The sequence below is a fragment of the Acromyrmex echinatior genome, chromosome 8 (assembly GCF_024713525.1).
Source record: "Acromyrmex echinatior isolate Ae372 chromosome 8, ASM2471352v2, whole genome shotgun sequence".
In the NCBI taxonomy this organism is placed as follows: Eukaryota; Metazoa; Arthropoda; class Insecta; order Hymenoptera; family Formicidae; genus Acromyrmex; species Acromyrmex echinatior.
This window is the reverse complement of record NC_141859.1, coordinates 82492-105959: the sequence shown is the minus strand read 5'-3', so window position 1 is coordinate 105959 and position 23468 is coordinate 82492. Positions and strand designations below refer to the sequence as shown.

At 29.9% G+C, this 23468-nt stretch overlaps 1 protein-coding gene across 4 annotated transcripts in view; it reads left to right on the top strand.

The window, feature by feature from the left end:
• Positions 1-23468, top strand: part of Ppn (proteoglycan-like sulfated glycoprotein papilin) — an 84400-nt gene that overhangs the window by 21846 nt on the left and 39086 nt on the right. For all 4 annotated transcript variants that reach the window (XM_087408380.1, XM_011064033.2, XM_087408379.1 and 1 more), the window contains exon 2: positions 23187-23247. In XM_087408380.1, the coding sequence (XP_087264506.1) occupies positions 23187-23247 (61 nt within the window). The remainder of the gene's footprint in view (positions 1-23186; positions 23248-23468) is intronic.

Sequence of the window (23468 nt, the reverse complement as noted above, 5' to 3'; positions counted from 1 at the left end):
AATACATATGAAAAACATTTTTGTAAAGATCAAATAAAAAATCATTTTTGAAAAATGTTGAAAAATAATGAATGTAATGATATGTACTCAATACAATTTTTATAATGTTCATCAATCGTAATGTGAAGATGCAGTGAAACGTCATCTGTCTTGAATATTTTTTTCTATATTTTACAAAAATCTGCAAGTTTAGCAATTAAGGATGTATGGGCGTCATTTTTACAAATGTGTCAATATTTATACTTTGAACAAACTATATATATATATATATATATATATATATATATGTTGTGTTCAAAACAATCCGTTATTAAACAACACATTTTTATTGTTTATTTATTTTATTTATTATTACAAACTGAAATTTAAAAAATGATAACAAAAATCTAAATTTTTTTTTGAGTCCTTTAAATATTCAAAATAACTTATGCATTTCATTGCGATTCACTGATTACAAAAATATAAAATAAATAAATATTTTGTTTATTTACTGAATAACTAATTCATGCATTGCAATATAACTTTACAAAAATAATCTTAAATACATAATGTACTTATATTAAAAAGTTGAGATTTGTGTATGTCATAATACATTTCCATATATTTTTATTAGAACACGGATTTAAAAAATACTATTATTTATTAAAATAACTTATGATCTAGATAGTAAACCGTCACTAAATTTGTCGTATTATTTTTAAATATGATTTAGAACAATCTGTAATTTTTTTCATAATTTTATTATGTTAAAATATCATTCATACATCCTTAAATGTAATACTTAATGATCCAAGAGGTCCATCAAAAGGGGTATTATTTAATCACTGGTCAGAAGCTCTTGTGAAAAGATTTCTTTTAACAGTGCACAAAAGTTTTTGGAATTTTTTGAAATATCTTGACGCAATAAATAAGCTATAATTAAAATCATTTTTTAATGTATTCCTTTTTATCTGTTTCAGGTGAGTTCATTGAAGCATCATCGTTCGTGATTAACGTATATCTAAAGAGGGATACTTGTATTAAAAGAAATGAATGTAGTTCCTAAAGAATACAGTCGAGAAGTCCTCATATTCGCCTAATGCAGAATTGCATGATTAAGTATGACGATATTTTGTAATCTATTATAAATAAGTTATTGAAACTCGGAAAATGTTGGACGCGAGCGTGCATCTGAATGCTACATGAAAACAAATCAATCATTTCTGAGTGAAAAACTCTTCTTCATCGGTATCAAAATATTAACTGGGATAGAAATAATTAGAAAAAAATTCACGTTAAAAAAGTTTAAAATTATGGCCAACAACATAAATACACAATAATATGACAATATTTATTCGTAATTATTTATAATACATAATATTTTAATTAGTAAATTAATGCGAATTATATATTTATATATAAGTCATTATAACAAAAATTTGTTATAAATAATTATAACAAGCTTTTTTTAAATTCTATTAAATGTTTGTAATTTACAAATTTAGGTTGATATTCTTATCTTGCTTTTCAAATATCTCGATACTATATAGCTCTTAAATAATATTATTTTTCTTTCCACATTTGATCATTATACCTCGTAAAGCTCGTAAAGCGGGGAAAATTGCAATCGTTTAAAACCTTCTCTCTGCATTGTACTTAACTGTTACTTTTTTCTTCCTTTTGTCAGCTTACGATTCTTACGATTCTCACCATATCGTTCCCTTGCGCGGGTTAATTAGCAACCATTATCTTGATACTGGCCGTACAATTAATTATCGTATGCTCGCGAGTTTCTCGTCCAACCTTGGTGAACTTTTCCTCTCCTTTTCTTTCTTTGTTAGTGGGTGCACGATGTCGAAGCGACACGCGAAAGGTATTAATCATTACTTCTTCATTGAACAGTGTCAATTACAGTAATATTCATATAAAAGCATATTCGAATACGGTAAACACGATGACATGATAATTAACGTTAGACAATCACTTTTAATGTACCGATATTTATAATGAAAGAGAAAGAAGGCGAAGCTCTCTTAAACGTTCGTTCAATCTATCATTAGCTTTTAAAGATGGATAAAATGATTGAAATTGAATCTTATAATTAAACCAATTAGTTTCATAAAACTCATTAACGAAAAGGTAGACATCTATAATTAAAAATGAATTCATTCTTTTATGTCATTCCATATTGTCTCTTCAGTAAAAGATTTCAATTTTTTGCAATCTTTACACTGTCTTGTATAGAAATTAAGAATTTTTTAGACGGTAAATTCACACATTCACGCACGCGCCCGCGCGCGCACACACACCACACACACCAAGCACGTACACGAAAGTTTCACCTCATGAAAATATATTATACAATAAAATACAAGTATCTTACATTATTTTATAAACTTTATCGTATTTACCATTAATGTGATACAAGTTATTACAAATGTTTATTAGTGTTCATTTATTATTCCGTAATAAGTATTAATTTAAATTAAGATAACATAATTTAGAGTCAAATATTCTGAATTATTTTAATTTTCTCTTCTCGCGGTGAAAAAAATAAATGTATAAAGAGTAAGAAAAAGGAGAAAGTAGATCCAATAGCGTTAGTAAAAACCTGTTTTACGAAATCGAAGCCATCTTTATCTATTCCGTCGAGACATCGTATTTCTAGATGTCACATTGAGCAATACATGTGACAGCAATATTGCCGCCACAATAGACGGTGTGCTGTGTTCCAATAGAATATTCGTGTCTTTGATACTTTACGGAGCTTTTTACGCAGCACAGTAATTTCCCTTAATTCTGCATATATTGCAACTTGATCGTTACGTTTCTCACAAAGCTCTATAGTATACATACATATATGTGCGTCTATACATACATATAGATGCGTCTATAATACATGTACATTGTTTCCTACCAAACAAGACCACTGCTAGACAGACTTTACGACGAACTCCGGTTTTCATACGTGGTGCAGACTCACCTGCCAACAACGACGACGGCAAACGCGGTGAATGCAATATTCAGCAACGTTGGCGTTGTTCTTTGTTGCCTGATTTTTCTGTCTCCTTCGATATGTAGCCGCTCTCTCGAAGGAGAAAGAAAGCCTCCTCTTTCCTATCCTAGCTTCTCTCTCTGTCTCTCTCTCTCTCTCTTTCTCCCCCCTCCTTCTTCTCTGAATCCTGATGTCTTCGTTCCTTCCCTTTGTTTTGCCGTTTTTCGCCTTCGTCGTCCTGACGGGTACCGCATGGAGACTGTTTACGTTGGGAATGTTTACTGTTTACGAGGCTCCCTCCAGTGTATATACGATGTTGCAATTATTGTAAATTGCTGCCGTAGCGTGAAAGAGCGTTCTCCCTCTCATAAATTTCGTATGGTGGATACGGACACACAATCGAATTTTTATTCGCGATAAATGTGCCACCGAGGAAGAGGGTAGTAGTAACTAAACGAACGAACGATCGACCAACCGATCGACCGATCGACCGACCGACCGACCGACCAAGCTATCAGTGCAGACGTAATCGTGTGGAAAGAACTTTCAGCGCGCGTTAACGTTCCAATTCAATGTTTAGGTGACTAAGTTTGCATACGGCCGACATATCATAAATTATAACCGAAAACTTGGTACTCGTTTATCAATGGAAATTTATTAGGAATTTAATTTCGAACTGTTTAAGTTTAATGCAAATGTTTTATAATAAGTAATGAATATAACATATCTATAAAAATATAAAAAAGTTTGTACATTTTACAAAAAAAAACGCAACATAAATTAACGCAAAATGTTTTCTGAGTAAAAAGAACGACAAATTATAATCTAATTATTATCATTGAATTCAAGAGGTACGCTACTTTGACAGTAAATAGTTGTGGACTTAAATATATTTTAAATTGTAAAAAGTTTATTTCATAAACTTTAACTATTTAAAGGGCTCACGAGATGTTAATATATACAATGCATATACTACGGAAAATAAAACGCGACGACGACGTTCTGGCAGGAGAAAGGATGAGAGCCACCGTTCGAAACAATCTAGTTAATTTTCTGGATCCTTTACAATCAGCCGTAGATCAAGGGAGAAGAAAGAGAGTCACGACTCTTTGCAAGGATCCGAAAGATAATCCTTCGAGCCAATCGAGATGCCATCGTTGGTTCTTCGTTCTCTTCTCCCATTACCCCTTTCGCCTTTCAGAATGCGAGAACTGTCGCTGTCCGAAAATTCATCGTCTCGTGTAATTTACAATATTACTACGCAATGTCAAATTTGTGAGACTATTTGTTTGACCATTTTATACGTATAAACGTATAATTAAGATGACTATCTTTAAATACAGATTAAATTTTACAGATTAACATAGATGTTGTGTACAGCTTCATCAATTTGATGCAACAAATCAATTTTATGAAAAAAAAAATTTGGCGTTAGTGTCTTTAAATCCTTTTTATTCAAAAGAGAAAAATGTAATATTTACAGAGACGGCGTATATTAAATTATACTTTTGCTGGAACTTAATGAGATTGATCTATAATATAATAGGAACTATATATATATATATATATATATAGTTCCTATATACACATGCTCGAATTAGTCGAAAGGTACAAACAAGAGAAGGCGATAGATATTATTGTAAGAAGATACTTTACCTCGAAATGATTACTGTCAAATATTTCATCAGCTAAGACATTTCGGGTAAGCCGCTATAAATCCATACCTTTTGAGATTTATGCACTTCTTTGTATCATTCGCCCATTTTCTTCAAAAATCTACCAAGTTACGAGGTATTCATGAGCGGAAATATTAAGTACTTTACTCTTTGATGAAATTGAACCATTTTCTAGTAACGTGACGTAATACATCACGCTATGTTTTTTCATTTTTATATAATACGCACTAATGTACTTGTTTTCCATCTTTATACAATATAATATTTGTTTTTATAAATCCATACATATATACCTCATAAATATATATAATTTAATGCATACTTATATTTACTTGGCCATTACTTTGGCGGGTCGGAGGTACGTATCAAGTCATAACATTTAAAGAACAGAGAGATCGGAACTTAGCTTTACGGCATTATATATATATATATTTTTTTTTTCATTAATTTCAATATAATTCTCAGCATTGAAGCCAAAAAATGATGTTTCGTATATTAGGAATGTAAAGATTTCGATTGTCGTACGTGTAAAAAAAAATATATCCTGAGCTGTATCTAAAGTTTTAAAGGTACAGGCTTTCCGATAAGGCTTACATAAATACGTTTACATAGTGTTACATAATGTTACATCGTACGTTAAATTGCGTTCATTGAGCTTTACGTAATTCTCATGCGATGCTCAAGAACGTCGAATTGAATTTCCGCTCCGCCGGAATAGCAGTGGCTTTGACCGCCCTTCAATTGCAATGGGAACTCGCGACTCGTATAACGTTCATAAACGAGACGCGTCCGTTTCGCTATATCTCGTATATAAGTGATATATTCGTGGGTTATGGTGCATGAATGGATATTACTGTTAAAAAATAAAAACTTATGTCTCATTGTGGACACGGTTATTGAGTTAACTGTGCAAAAAGGTCTCGAATGCAATTGTAAGCTTTATAACTTTATGAACGTAGATTGTCGTTTAAAGCAGGAAAGCGTGGCTCGAGTTACAATTATTATATAAAAAGCAAAAATAAACGAAATAATTTCTTATTAATACAATATTACATTATAATTACGAAGATGAGAAGAATTCTGATTCATAAAATAATCTACAAATTTCCATTACTGCTGGCTATTTCCGTCTCTTTCGCATTCTTTTATTTAATTTCTATCATCATTAACGCACAAATTATTATTGGAAAGAGTCCAATTCTGGAATGGCAAAGCGGTGATAAAGACATGCCGCCTATTTTACCTCAGAAATGCATTTCGTGTAAGAATAACGTAATGAAAAAAGTTTTTATTTGTTGCCTGTGAATTTAAATTAACGCGGGACACAAGTACTACCGGTAAAAGTCAGAAATGCTAATGTCAATGATGCGATAATCGAATTGAAACGTTTTGCTATTCGACTGCGTGAATAATAATTATTACCGAACAGTACCGTTGTATATAAACATAGTGCGTGGCATAAGAATCAGGTATTACCGACATGTTATTACGTGAACTGAAAGCCGTAGAGAGAAGTTGCGCGTTCGTCCCGACATGATTTCGGAAATTGTTTGGTCGACCAGAACATGATGATCGTCATTACCGACGACGTACATTTATTGGGGCTTAAATCCCTGTTGATGACGAATTAATCGTCTCGGACTGCTGTTTCATATCGACAATTGCCATCGCGGTTTCGACATACATACTACAAACACTAATGATACGAACATAATCGTGGATCCTAATTCATTAACAAATCATCAGCTTGAAAACTCATTATGCCTACGAGCACACGCATGAAGAACGTATACGATGATACATACGTGAATGTCATTTGTGTGTGTGAGTGTGTTGTATACATACATATATCGCGATTGGAATGATTGAACGCTTGAAAACGTTATTCTATACGATCTATGTACATCGATTTATAACTATGATTGATACATTTAGTGTAGATTGAATCTCTTTATCGTTCCGCTGCACGTGTCATTGCACTATTGAACAGCGACTAAGAAGGAAAAAAATTAATAAATCAGATGCACAATTGCCTTCAAACGGAGTTAGCAGAGCATCACTCTATCAGCATATCATTAGAGAATCAAAGTTCAATTGTTTATGTGGTAACTAGAGCAAAATCGACTTCATTATAAGCATATCGGATGTTTATCGGGTGTACCAAAAGTATTTAATGAAAAAGAAAAATAAGGTACAATGATTTTTTGTTCATAAAAACGGTCAGCTACGACTTACGAACCATTTTCCTATCGCTTTTTCGTGCTTCCTGCAAATCGTCGTTAGTCATTCGTCGTAGAAAAACCAACTTACTATGTAATTTACCGCAGTAGAAGTTAAACAAATTCTTTTACGAATTCACGAATTTTAATAAGAATTTAAATTACGCAAGAGCACGTTACAGGAATCTGAATGTAAGGAATATGTGCGTGCCCACGCACGATTATATATATATATATATCTATCGTAAGCGATATGGCATTCGCGAATAGCTACGAGTCATGATCGGTTTTTTGACTCTTCGAAAAAACTAATTTTTCACCCAATCTATGCATCATGCCTCTTTCTTCCGATTTTACAGTAATTCTAACAAAAATATTATCTTTCCTTCTAGTCAACAAATGTTACTATTAATTATTATTATCATCTCTTGGTAAGATTCTTATGGTATATTTTTTTCTTTTCTATGTCTTACACGGTTAGTTAGTGATGTTAAATTCGCCACGACGGAAGTTACGTGTCTCGGTCACTTGACTTTGCTAATGTCGATCATTGTAAAATGTTCGATTGGGTCATTGATGGGATTGTACATTATATCTAATCTTGTGTGTCACTAACTTCAAAAGCACCCATAAATTTTATCCTTGATATTTAAGCTTCCCTAAAAAGTATATCATAAAGTATAACAAATACATTTTGTGAATTTCTATACTATATTAAGCAGCAGCGTTCTTATGCATGTCGTTGATATAAAAAAATTCTTTATGTTTTAGTTTTTTTCTCTTTATTTAATAAAAAATTATACTGTATTAGCCTGTACAAAATAATATCACATTGTTCAATACATAATTACCGATGTTTGATTATATCAGTTTCAGGTGTTCATTCATCTCTAATTTTTTTAAATATACACATGACTTATCGATTTTATAAGGAAAATTATATTAACAGTTTTATATAAGATTTAAATGTTTGAATCTTTTCCTCTGCTGAGAAAACATAAATATTATTATGCACAAATACATCCATATTTCTATATAACACTTTGACGGAATTAAAGGCACACCATTTGAAATATTATCAAACATATATAATATTATTAAACATATTATCGATTAGATGTTCGATAATTTTTCTAATATAAAAAAGTTTGACCGGGCATGAATGGTGAACAAAAGTAATTCACGCAAAATATGGCCGGCATATAACAATAACATCAATCAAATCATTTGCATACACTGAAAGCGATGACATAACATGCTATGGGTGTGCAACATGACAATCACACCCGCTGTAGTAGACGTAATCAATAATTCACTCTCTCTCTCAGCTGGCTACTAAGTCACGTACAAGTATCAAATATATGTTAGCCAAATACTGATTATCGCTGTTAAACTTGATTCATCACTACACGTTCCTAAACGTGAAAAGGAATTTTTCATAAATTTCATAAAATGTACGCAATAATATTTTTTCTTTGGATCAATGATTTATGTTGTAAATAAAAGTTTAGGAGTTTATAAAAGTTTGGGAACCTAAAATCTCTCTCTCTCTCTCTCTCTCTCTCTCTCTCTCTCTCAACGATTAACATTTCGCCATATACTCGTATACATACATATAATAAATATCTCTTAAATTCGAAATTGCACCATTTTAATTTGGTTACTGTATGTGATACTTTCTCTCATAGAGCAAGTGCTATTTACACGAATTATTAAATTGTTTGTTTTAATAAATGAAAACAGATGAATTGGATAAAGAATCATTATGAATCAAGTTTCTCTCTATGTCAGAATAATGACGCAAGAAAGTTGAACTTATAGTTCTTACATACTCCAATTAATGAGAGTATAAAAGTAGCTGAGAAGTTTTACGTGATTACGTCATTTGAAACACTCATGGCACATACAAAAAAGTAAGGCAATAAGGAAATCGTAACATTAGATTTGCTACAGACCTCTACTGTGCAGATGGGCCAATTTGCTTACTGCTTATGTTTTTGTGTGTGCCATGAGCTTGATCTATTATAGTTTTACTCGTATAAAGTATATATAGGTATAAACGTGCATGTATCGTTTGTGTGAATGTCGAAAATTCTTCAGTCTCCATGTATTAGTGCTAATGTCACGAACAGTCGGCGCGACCGACTATAAAAGAACTATCAAACAAAGCGAATGCTGTGTGGGTGGTCTACCGCACACCAAAATTGACTCTAGTATTTTATAAAATGCGCCTGTGCGCGCGCGCGCGCGCGCGCGCGTGTGTGTGTATTTGTTTATACAATGTTAAAATAATGGAAGTTGAGAATTGAGGTCAACTTAATAACAAATCATCATAATCAAACTTTATAATTAGTAGACCTATGCAGAAAGATTTTTAACCAATAGAACTCGCGTCTACCTTATAACGCTAAATACAGTTGTCTCGCATATAATTGTGAACTATTGTGTTTATAATTCTTATTTATAATTGTGAATATAATTGTAATTTGATATTTTATATTCATTGATATTGCAGATAACATATCACTTGCAGAATTTGTTATACTAGTTTACAGTAAAAAATTATATTAAATCAGACAAGTTTTTTTTATAAATTTTGGATGCTAAAAATGATGCCGCAAGTTAAATTTCACTAACATATTTTTCAAGTAAAATTGCTATCTTTTTAGGAAATAAAATACAAATTATGACAATAAATAGAATTGATATGTAATCAATGAAATTTCATATTATAAAATTGCGTTATAAGATATTAATAAATTTTTTATAAGTTCAAGTGAGATAATATTGTTCGCGTCTATCTATTAATCAGTTTTGCAGTATCAAATTAGATTAATTTCAGAAATTTTATTTTCAGCGAACATCAATTGAGTTGACTTAACGCAATTAATTATTAAATAAACCAATGTAAACCTGGAGCTCAATTTTATCAAAAATAAAAATTAATACCGTAGGCCGTTTGTATTTGTTTATATCAATCATTATTTCGTTTGTACCTCAAACAGTTAAACAAAAAGTGAAAAATAAAAAATGGCCATAGCACAACTTTAAGGTTTTTTTAATTTCATTTATGTCATTCGAAAGAGAATCGTTTGTGCCCGTTTGTATCTCTTTTAGTTTCGTTTGTATCTCAAAGGATCCGGAGATACAACTCTTTTCAATCAGTATTAAATAATGCTTAAATATGCAATGTATTTTGTATTAAATTATATTTTTATTAATTAATTTAAAGTTAATTTGTTTTACATATTATTATAAAGCTTGCATAAAATCATATATTAACACATGGAAAGAGAGGAAAGAAACAGGGAGGGTGTGATTCATAAATGCAAACATATATATTATGTATGTACGCTTCTCTCTTCCTTCTTTCCTCTTTTCTTCTGTAGCAATTTCGAAAATTATAAATTTGTATTGCTGTTTTACGAATTTTGAAACTCGTTTAATTTTACAATTGAGAAAAGAGCACAATCGATTCATTTATAATAACTTAATAGAAAATTTAATTAATAGGTTTTGTCATTTCTATTATACATACATACACACACACACGCGCGCGCGCGCGCGCGCGTACATTTATATATATGTATATATATAAAATATGCATGTTGCCTACAAGCTCTTCCCCGCGCTTCGATAGCTCGTTTTCGCGCATTCGTGAAATAATAGCCATTTTAATATAATGAAATCCGCGATCTATTGAGCAATTATTTGCTTGGTATTGCGTGGGCATACGATACCAACTTCTGTCCGTTTAGATAGGAACCACATCCCGGACGTTAGTATGATAACATCTCTTCCCCCGCATTTCCTCGTACTTATTATTACGCATCCTCATCCAAAACTAATGAAATTGCGCGTCCTTTGCATCGAAGCTAACACGTTATAAGTATAAGGTACAGAATTCTTTTTCTCATTGCCTATGATATAGAATATCATTTATTTATATCATTATTTAATATTGATAATCATATGAAATAATATTAAGAAAAGGAAATTATACGATAAAAATAATACATAGTATATAATATATATATCTACTATCTCTTTAGCGTATTTATCAATTCATAAAATCGTTTAAACTATTATCATAGTTCGATAAATCTATGAAAATAGATTATAAGATTATTATAGAAAATAGAGAATAAGATTATTGTTAATATCCTTAAGATTGGACTAGTAATATGAAAAATTAAATCTATCAAATTATATGTCAAATTGAGTCTACATTATATCTATTATATAAAATCAAATTATAAGTAAATTAAACAATAACTTAACAACCATTAACGTAACTAATTAATTACAAACTACTTGCAATAAATTTGTCTCACTTTTGATGTAAATATAATAGTTTAACGTTCAATTTATCTTTTATATGATTTTAATCTTTAATCATGTCAATCATATTTGTAATTAAAAACCAAACGGTTATATAAAAATATTGAACACACATGAGCGAAAAACACCATATATTTAATCAACATATTTAGTCAAGGCAGTTTTCCGTGCTTAATAATATTTCTTGTAAATTTATACAATTTTTAATTCAAGCTATCTATGTGCCGATTATTTGTTGGTTTTAAAATACTGTTCTAAATCGATCAAGCAGGAATAATAGTATTACAAATTAAATTAACAAGCAATTTAATAGTATTGTGCTGCTAATAAACATCACAATAAACATTATATTTGATGCTATACCTAGAAAGCTGTAATAATTTATTGCGAAAAATTTTATCTCAGCCAGAATTCGGACCTGGATAAAAATATTAGTTTTTATTTATTTACTACATACAATACACATACATCTATGATATTTATTTGATAAAAGGAATTAAAAGTTTTATGTTTCGGACGATAATGTCAGCGCAGACTCTCTAAAGACTATGTTCAGAAACACCACTCGAGTAGCCCTATGTATCATTTTGTTTTTGTTTAAGTGAACAACAAGGCTAAAATAATGGGACTCTCGGATGGGGTTTCCGAACGTAGCCTGAGCGCGAAAGAATTCAAAAAGGGCGAGAGCAAAGAAATGGTTAGTGCAGAAGCGTCTGGCTATGCGTTTTGAAACAGCGGGAAACGACTACAGGCTTGGTCGATTTGACAGTGAATTCGCCAACTACCTACCACTACTAATTCGAATTCTACTCAATTAGCCCATAGTAGAGACGAAGGGACTGCCGATAGTTTTAGTAGTCGCACTTAAATCTTCTTTTTGTTTCGATTCTCATTCGATTCAAAGATATTCGAAAGCCTGATATATTGAAAAACAGATTCCAAAAAATCTATCATTTTTTCGTTACATTTATTCATAATATTCATTATATCATATTTTGTTATAACAGATTCCAACTTCTTCTTAGGCAGAATATAATTGCAATGCTAATTAGCAAGAAGTAATGGCAGCGTTTCTCGCGACATCATTCATGAGATTCAGATCTTTTTTTAAACATCTCAGGGCAACACATATTTGCCGCATAACGGGTGAAAAATATTGGGTTATGTAAGGCTCGTTCTCTTCGCGAAACTGAAGCTAGACCAATATATATGACAGAACTTAGACGTGTTTTCTACGAAGAGGCTATTCGATGCAGGTCACCTGAAGATGGTGGCTCTGAGGCAATTTGTTCTTCTTCTCCACCCAGACTTCCACGAACCATGACCAAAGAGCTCATTTTTCTCGTATTCGTACCGGCGTGAAACTGGTCATTCTTTCGAAGACAGTGAACAATGTTATCCGCAATTCTGTGTAGTTGCTTTCTTTACGCTTTACACAAGGTCACATTAAAAGGAAAGGAAAGTATATATTGTAATACAAAGAGTATTACATACGACAGCATAATATAATTATACCGTTTCCAATAATTTTAAAAAATATTAATTAACTTTTTTCGTTTTTATTTCTGATGATAACATCTTGGCCATTAGCTATATTTTTATTCTAAAAATAAATATTATTAAAAATAAATAAAAAAATAATTATTTTTACGCAATAAATCCTGCGATTGGCTTTTACATATCCTTTTCTTCTTTTGCCTGTTCTTATTAATTAATATTTAAAACTTTTGTCTATCAGTTTCTGCTGTAACATTTTTTCATTTTGAAAAAACTAAATACATATTTTAATTTTTAATGTGCATATTATGAGATAATCAGAAACTACATGGCCTACTATCCAATCTCGCTGTTTGTAATTACACGATCAATTCAACAGACAACACTAATAAATTGTGCAAGTTATCCATATCTAACTCGATTTTATCAGTTTATTGTTCAATTTGTTCATTTTGTTATTGTCAGTAAAGAAAAGTCGTAGTCATGATGTAATATTTTGTAGGTAAGTACTTGCTTTTTTACAATTACCACAAGATGACTATTAATTTTCATAATTCATACTATTGTAGCTTTATATTTATATTTTACAAAACTGTATTTAATTTAAATTTTTTTCACAATGTTTTGTTTACAATCAAAAGGAGCAAACTTACTCTTTGTGTAAAGTAAAATCAAGGCCACCTTTTTGCTATTTTTGTTATTCTAAAATATGAAAAAGAATAAAAGAAATAGAATTTTAAGTAAGGATATTCAAACCTACAATGGTCGAGCTAAGAAATAGAATTTTACATTACAATAGAATATCAGGATTTAATTATGCATCTGTCAATATAATTTGCATTGTGACTTCAGATATGTACAAATTTAACAATGGCAAATATTGGAGTATATGTTGCATGATGATTAGTTTCGTTATATTCGCTATGAATTTTTGCTCCTTGAGAGAAATCATTTACACATCAAATTTTTAAGCATTACTATTCCGTCGAATTGACTTTTTCTTCTTAGATTCACATAGAAGTAGAAATGATATTTGAGATGATGTTTTAAAAGATGCAAGGAGAAAGGAAAGATACATGAAAATGTGGGAAAGGGTTTTATCAGATAAAATAGGATTCGGTAACATCACTATAGGAAAAAATGATAAAATATACGATAGGTACAGACATGATCGGTTTTGTGTTAACGACACAGAATATCGTTTTTCTTGTCTCGTTCTGCGAACAAAAGAGTCTTTTTCATCTTATTCTTCTTTTTCTCGAATTAAAATAAAATAAATTTCACGCAATATTCACAAATTACAACATCATCCATGATAATTAATTAATTCTTAAACATGAATTATATTTACAATTAGTTATCTTTATCGAACTATTTAATAAATTATTGAATATACATGATCATAATTACTGGATGCTCGGAACAAATCATCTAGGAAAAAAATGAAGATGATTGCAAACTGGAAATTGTATTCGATTAAACGATATTTAAACGCATCGATACATTAAAATAACAAATGTTTAATATTAAAATAACAAAAGCAATAAACGCATTAAAACTATTAGGGAATTAGCATAAATTCTATTAATTAACATATGCTCATATAATACGATTTGATGGATCTCAATCCCGATGATGGAGAGATTTACTTTGAGATTGCAATCAAAACTCAAAAAGTTTACTATTGGCTGAAGAAATACCTACACAATTCTTATTTTTCTAATTTGGCTTAATGACAAACCGCGCGCGATCTTTTGGCTTGTTACGATCATTATGAGATTAGGTACGCGTTCTGTGCGCTACATGATTAATTACGACTGCCGTGACCGGGCCAGCACCCGGCTCGTAAGTCAAGACCACTTTCTCACCAGCGCGTGAACTTTGCACCTGCGGCTAAAGTAAGAGCCGAACTCTCTATAGCCTCTCGAGAGTACTGTTATCGAGCCTGAATGAACTCGTATCCGCGGAAATTCACTATCGCGAATGCGTAAAGCGCGAACTAATGACGCACAAGTGCACATCTCACATGTGTGCGTATATACTATATTTCATTAATGAGAAATACAGTTAAATATGATTCATTGTCAGAGAAAATTCACTCTATAATTCACTATTAATTATATACTATATTAAAATATTTTTTCTTAAATTTTCCATATGTTTTCTTTTACTATATTAGAAGATGAACCAAATGAATTGTTCATTTATTTTAACATTACAAATTAACTTTTCTCATTTCAAATTTTATATTGATTACTGATTTTAGTTTATATTAAAAAATTAGAGAATTCAGAAATAAAACAAATTTACAACATATTATAAATATTATAAATAAGTTTTTCTTTTTCAAATCTTTATTTATGCAATTAATTTTAAAATTTTATTACTAATTTATAAATAATATTATCACGATTAATAATATCAACTTTTGTCATATTTATTTCCCTTCATTAATTTAAACATTATTGGAAAACATTGATCAGTTAGCTCAATCAGTTAGTAGCGAGACAGAGACGTAAATTTTATTTTCGTTATTGCCGATTAATCCTTCAAAAAGAAAATATGCGATAGAATTTATTTAATATGACACCTTTTATTTGATGGTTTCTCGTGCATTTGTCGGCTTTCAATTGTACTATGTGATGAAATGATGCAGCAGAGCACTATACATATATATAGATATCTTGGTCGGCCATGATTGCATTAGGAGATTGATACACTCGAGACATAATCCCATCTCGATATTGACCTTCGATTACACTCTGGGGAGGCAATCTTGTAGGATTCCTAATGCGATTATATCACGAAGGGATTACGCGTGCATCAAGCAAGTGGTATCTCGAACACAAGTGCCGCCTCTATTGTTCCTAAAAGGATCTACTACCAGTAGTAGGTTCAATATAGAGTAGCAATTGTAGTATCTGATTCTAATTATTCTTGCGCGAATATGATGTATAAATCGAGAACATAAAAGTAGTTAGTTGTATATTTGTCTTCAGTTGAATAGTGGAGGAATTTAGGATACTAAAAAAAGATTTTTTTTCTTTAAAAGAATATCAATCCTGACTGTTTTTTAAAAGTCAAATTACAAAAATTATTACTAATTATTATTTAATAAAAACAAGCTAGAACCGTATATATACATACATACATATCTATATATATATTTTAACAAAGAAAATTTTTTCTTAAAGTTTACCCTAGAAAATATGATAGTCGTGGGACAAAATTGTATTTCGAAGAATTTTATATAAATCTCTCTTATTCACTAATGACAATAAAATATAAAATAAATTTGATTAATTTTACTCAAATGCATAATAAAAATTTTTTAAATATTGTATTGTACAAGACTACCGTATTCTCAGAGCAAATTTTAAGAAAAAATTTTTTCTATAAATGATTATTATTTGATAATAGAATAACTAGTATTAAATTTAATATCAATTTTTATCAATAATTTAAGACAATTCTTCACTATACTTTTTAAACATTTTTAACAATTTGACATAACAATATATTTATGAATTTTCAACACAACATAATTTATAAAATATGAAATCATTATGCGATATGTCTAAGAAGTCATTATTTCTTTATTAATCCATATAAATTTAAAGATATTAATTATTATCGAATACGCCAGAGTAATTTTACAATATGAACTTTCAAAATAAGTTTTACGCACATAAGCATTAACACCGCGACATTGAAGTAAATTGAAAATGGTTGCTCACTTGATTTGATTAGCCATGAAATTATTTAGTTTTTTTTTATCTGATTAGGCACAAAGAGTTCTCACTGCTTTATGAGACATTGTATCTCTCATTATCGGCAGGCATTATCGCTGGCACATTCTCAAGAATCAACCTCGAGCTTGGTGTTCAATCGGATAACCAGCTAATACTGAGGTTTACATTTTTTTTACGTGAACGAATAGGATAGTAATCTTTGTGGCGAGTTCGTCCACCGCGATCTTCTCACAATCACGGTTTCTTCGCATACCGAACTGTAGAGGTACATGGTATACGTATAAGGGATTACAATGCATTTATATAATGCAAGTCACTGTGGCTCGGAGATTCTTATGTACATAAATATTGGAACAATATCCGAAACTAGCACTTTTCATACAAAACAAAGCTATGTTTATGTGTTATATTTATTTATATAACTTTGAAGCAATATTAACACATATTTTTATTATTTTATAAGAAGTTTAAAAAAATATGAATCTAATGAGTATGAACACTTTCGAATTAACTGTAAAGTATATAAATTAATTATAAAGTATTTTACATTATTAATTAAAAAGTATAAATAATTACGTTATTCATGCTTTGGCAACGCTTATATGTAAGTATATGACTTGTTTGTTATTTATAAAAAATCTAACTCATTTATCCAGTAATTAATATGTATTTTGACCGTTTTTCCACGAAGAGTAGTCTAGCTCGTTTATATTCCTAGTGAATTCTAACGAAACCCGAGCGCACATTAAAAGAAATCGACGGTAAAGCTTTCATATTATTACATCACGGCGGCTAAATTAACTATGACGGCTTAAATGCTTCCCCAGGCCTTAATCTAAATTCGTGAAAATTTCTCTCAGCACTTGTAAATTGCAAACAACGAGACGAGTGTCAAATCTTTGTCGTACCATAGTCGACATTATAAATGCCTTACGTTTCTCTGCTTCTGCTGTTGCTATGCAAAATTAAAAACTTACACACACACACACACACACACACACACACACACACACACATATACTAGTATATACATATATATTATTATAATGTATTCTATGATAGAATAGTGTGTACATATATATATATATGTATATATATATATATATATTAGTTAATAAAATATTAAATATTAATTATTAAAAATTGCTAAATATTGGTCTTTAATAATTTTTTATACTCTTAACTTTACAGAAAAACAGCAAGAGACAAAAAATTGTTTATTTTCTTTTCATAGAACTCTAAAAATTTTTTACGAATTTTTTATCAACTTTTTAATACTGCATCTTCTTATATACAGGGTGATTTGTGTAAAGTGACCAATTTAATTATTAGAGAAATTTGAAGAGCATACGAAAAAGTAGTTTATACTAACATGTTCAGTACAAAGAGGGACATCGCATAGTGAAAATAATTATTTTATGGATGATTGCGCTAGGAACATTTCAAGGTAAATTTTTTTTTTTAGTGGAACATACTACATTCTACTTCTTATTTCAACATCTAATAACTGATGTCGAGAGTTTTTCAAAACACTATAATAAAGTTATTTTTCATTGAGTATTTTTCGAGTTATAAGGCTCGAAAGTTATCGCCGGTATTAGCATTACGCAAGGCGTTCGACTAAAATCTCTTGAATGTTGTTCAGGATCATGTCTTTTAGATAGCATTTATTAAGATCAAAGTTATTAAAGATCTCTTATTTTCATTTTTACATAAAAATGAATTTTTAGTGCAATAAATGAAAATAAGAAGAATAATTTTCAATGATTTTGTTCTTGACAAATATTATTCAGGATATGATCTTGAACATTCGAAAGGTTTTAGCCATCAATCGGACACCTTGCGTAGTACTAAGGGCTGTCACAGACAAAATTTCTGTAACAGTAACCTTAAGACGTGAACTTAAGCCGATGAGCCAATCAGGATATTGCTTTAGATCTATGTACTCTAACGGAAATAGAAATAACCTTATCCATAAGATGAGTTTCAACCGGTTGAAATTCACCGTATTGCGAGATTATGGATAAGTTTACTGTTATTTCCATTTCCGTTAAATTACGTAGATCTAAAACAATACCCTAATTGGCTCATCGGCTTAAGTTTACGTCTTACGGTCACTGTTGCGGAATTTTATGTGCGGCAGCCCTAATGCCAGGGGTACTGTAACTTTTGAGCCCTATAACTCAAAAAGTACTTAATGAAAAATAATTCTATTATAGTATTTTGAAAGGCTTTCGGTATCGACTATTAAATTTTGGAATTAAAAGTAGGGTGTTCCATAAAAAAAAAATGAAGCTCACGCGCACACACGCACTCTATTCTGTCCTACATTAACACATCATTAACGTGGGATGGAATAAATTTGCCATGGTTACGAATCTTATTTTATTTGTAAAAATTTTTAATAATAATAAAAAATATCTTTAGTAGATACAATTCATACGCAATTCAAAAAATCTCTATACTTTCATTTATTCCATTTTAATTTTATGTTCCTACTGCTATATTTCTGAATATCTCATTTTAAATAAGGCCAAACAACTCATTTTGTTGGGAGATCAAATATTATGTTAGTGATACTATACTTTTGTAAGGAACGTGAGACATTTGCTATGCAATCGACCAAAAGCGTTTTGTAAAGATGATTATGGTTCATCGCAATGTCCACAGTAATCATGCTCGATTGCAAGGTGCCGACAGTTCACTTAAAAAAAAAAGACGATCGATTTCTCACGCGTATTCGCGAAAATTATATGTTCCGCGATCTCCTCCCCGTACAAATTGCTCTTATTATTACGTGACGCACGTGCGTAAGATGGGATACGATAAGAAAGCAGTTCTGCTTTTGCACAACGGAAACCAAAAACATTATGCACTATATTATAAAGATTCATTTTTTATAACTTGTATAATATCGCACACAAATAATTAATTTTGTTAATTCAAACATATAATTTCATATGTTGGTAATATTATTATTTATGCAAAACCACACATTAATCGTCAATAATGCAAAAATTCGAAAGTTATGAATTTTTATATTTATTATAGATAGACTCATTTTCTTCCTTATTATAAATTGTTTCGTAAGTAATATTTTAATTGGTACTATTGAACGTTCGATCGATAGAAACTAAAAAATTCGCGTGATTAAATCTTTGATATTTTACAAAAATACAAATTATATGAAGGAAAGAAAAGGCACTTCAATTATTACCATATGTGAATGGCCATTATTAATAATAATCGATAAATCAATTACAATATTATTGGATTGCTGCTATTTACAGGTTGGCTGCGTTCTCTAGCTATAATCTGATATATAGAAACGCTCGAGATACTTTTGCGTGAGCATACCGATGCTTTTTTACTTTTAACAGCACTGCAAGTATCATCCTTGTTACGGACTAATCCGTTGTTCAATCAGAGAGATGCGCCTTATGCCTGGATTCCATGGATTCCTTTGCGTTCCATAAGCACGTCTTATTAGAATATATTTTTACTTCATATTCTTCATCTCAAAACATATATTTTTTATAGTGTAAAATATCCTGCCCACAACATTAGCAGTCAGCATTTTTACACTACTATTATCTTTCTTCTCTTTAATTTATTTTAAATAAAAAATTAAAAATAAAATTTTAAATATAAATACGTTTATTATAAATTATAATTTAGGCATAAAAGCTCATGCATATTCGTCTTATTAAATTCATTAGGAAATTAGATTTAAACAAATATTGATAGAAGAAAAGTAAAAAGATTACACACTATACGGACAACTTATTTGTAGTTTTCATCAGATGGAGCGTTATATACTATGTTATATATCGTGAAACAGTGTACAATTTCGACCGCAATTTAATTAGACATTCAAATCTGCGTATACTTGAAGAGATATATGAATAAGTTTAAAGAATGCAATTGTGGGAGGTCTTCTTAGAAGAGTTAAGGTGTGAATGCACAATTTGATTCTCGATCCATTTGCATATGGACCTAAGATTTCAAATCTTAATTGATACACCGAAAATATAATATAGTGATTAAATATTTTATAGTAGTCGCAACTATGCGATTAACTTAACACAAAAATCGACGATGAATATTCTTTCTATACGTGATTCGTTGAAATTTTGATACGATCTCGCAGCCATTTTAGTGTTTCACTATGACTCTTTTCTTATATGTCTTGAGATAATTGTTTAATTTAAAAAAAAAAAGTCATAATTGATATCGATTTGATGCATAATTATGTTAGTTAAGTTATTTAAAATTATTCCTGTATTTATACTTTTCGTCATCAATTCGCATATTTTTAACTTAACCAAATAATCTCAAAACTAATTTTATTAACATTCTCAGAAGGCCATAAGAGAATTTCATAACTAGACATTCTGCAAACTATATATTGCAATGTGAAACTTGATACCAATAAAGCTATCTCTACAATATTGAGAATGGAAAAAGTTATTTTCGCAAATACAGAAGCCTTTTTGAAATTTCGAACTTGAATAGCTTAATTATTGAGCATTAATAATTATATTAGAGCTGCGTTATTGGCACTTACAATTAGGACATTTTTCGATTGAACTATTTCCGCATACAAATATTTAAAAGATGAAAAATTAAAAAATATTGTTAAACCAGTCAACACTATTACATTGTGGAAAAATATGCTACGGACATCGCTGTGTATTATGCATTTAGTGTGCTAAAAACTGATCTAAGCGGTATCTATTTCTATATATTTATATCTTGTTTCATTCCATGAAATGACTTTAACTAACATACTTTCTTGCAATTGCGATCAATTATAATAATTTCAATCTTAAATCATGATTCATACAACTTCTTACGTTTAATTTACATACAATTTGTTTTCAAGAAAAATATTTCACACAAATTATTTTTTTATAGATATTATATTAACATAATTTTCTCTCAATATTAAAACATAATTATACTAAAAAAAATAACACAATCATTCAATTATTCTCTTTTTTTCTATATTTTTACTATCACATTTTTGTAAACCAAATTTTAATTGTTCTATTATTCCATTGATATACAATAATAATTTGAAATTGTCAATTAAATAAAAATGCAGAAGATAAACGTGATGTTTATGTGCATTGAAATAAACAACAATTTTTAATATTTTCACAATGAACAATTTCAGAACATTGTTTGAGTTGAGAATGTGCCTTTAATCTTTTAATTTTTTATTGTTTGTAATTCAATTAGTTGACGAAAACTAAATAATGTACCATATATTGTGTATCGTTTAAATATTAGACTATTTTTAAATTTATTCGTTTTGACATTTTAATAAAGCAGTTTTATATAACTTGACCTAATATTTGCTCATATACGTACTGACCTCTCTATCACATTTATTGTTTTGCATTACAATCTTAAGTTTGAAATTTAACTATTGTTCGGGTTGTTCTTATAATAATGCAAAATAACCGTTATATATATTATATATACGGTGATTTTAAAGACGATGCCATGTGGTGCATAAACGCTTGTAATTATTATCATGTAAAATTGAAGGAGATATCGATAAAATCGATAAATTATTTTTCACGAGAATATTAAACCAGTCCGCTGATAACACCTGCATATCGCTCGCCTATTCTGTATAGTGAGTCACCGGTGGCAGTTCCGGGCATCGCATCGTTTCAAACCTGAATGGCGACCACTTGAAGAACTTATGCAATGACGCGTGCCAACGCAAAAACATGCTCATTCAAGATTTTCGCCATGACTGATATTGCACTTGCTCCCAATTTATGTTGCCAATATATGTTTCTATTTTTTGCATTAGCAACTTTCATGTAATTGTTGATTGTTATGTAATCTAGATTTTTCCTACTATTAATATATAAAAGAAAATTATAATTTATCATTAATTTTCATTGCAATTAATAGCAATAAAATGATTTATTTCTATTATAAATTAATAATTGAAATTTGTTTTACTTATATAATTAAATAAGTATTGCTTTATTAATATATATGTAGATTTTGTGCCAACTATGGAGTAAAGTTTTTAAGTATCGCGTATAAATCTCAAATAAAATGCTGTCTTATTATTTGATGCTCATTCGAATTATGAGTATTCAATTTATTTAATGTCATATAATGTTAATGGTATCTGTTGGGTTCACTATTTCATTGATGTAAGAAACTACGGAATCAATAAAACTTACCTCTACGAGTAATGAAGCCTGTTACTACAACATGAAAGCCTATAAGGTTAAAATCTATTGTGCTAATAATTACATATACATACACTATACATACACTATACATACATATACATACACTATAATATATACAACATAATGTACATTTATTTTAATACTTTTATGTAAAAAGATAAATTTTATTTTGCACTATAAGTACGCACTAATCTTTCATTTCTTCTCTCATATATAAATATATAGGCGTGTGTGCGCGCGTTATTCACACATCTACTCAGTGTCCATATATCTAATAAAGTTATATATCAGAATATTTAAATTAATCTGAATATTATAACAATAACACATTTGAACACACACGTACACACAATTTAAAAGTCAGAATAGTAATATTATCATATACATCGAATGCTATCTATAGTAGCAATAAATAAATATGTCATATTACATACTCTTATTAATATTTCTAATAAAATATAAAATACACATATCATTAAACGTAATATTTTTCTTTTCAGGTCGCTGGGACTCGTAATATTTATTATATCAGCACACGTGCATGATTCCCTCGCAAAACATGTAAGTCTATTTATATATAAAACAAATACAGTATAAAAAGATCACGAGAGTTATCTTGAAGACCAGAATAAAGTCACGACAAGAATCTCAACACGTCTTGACGAAATTCTCTTTGGTTTTATTACCCCCTCTTTGATGATGGTTCGGGTTTCAAGGCCTCCCGGTCTCTCACACAGATTATCTTGATACATTTTTGTTCCTAGGAAACCTAAGACAATAGG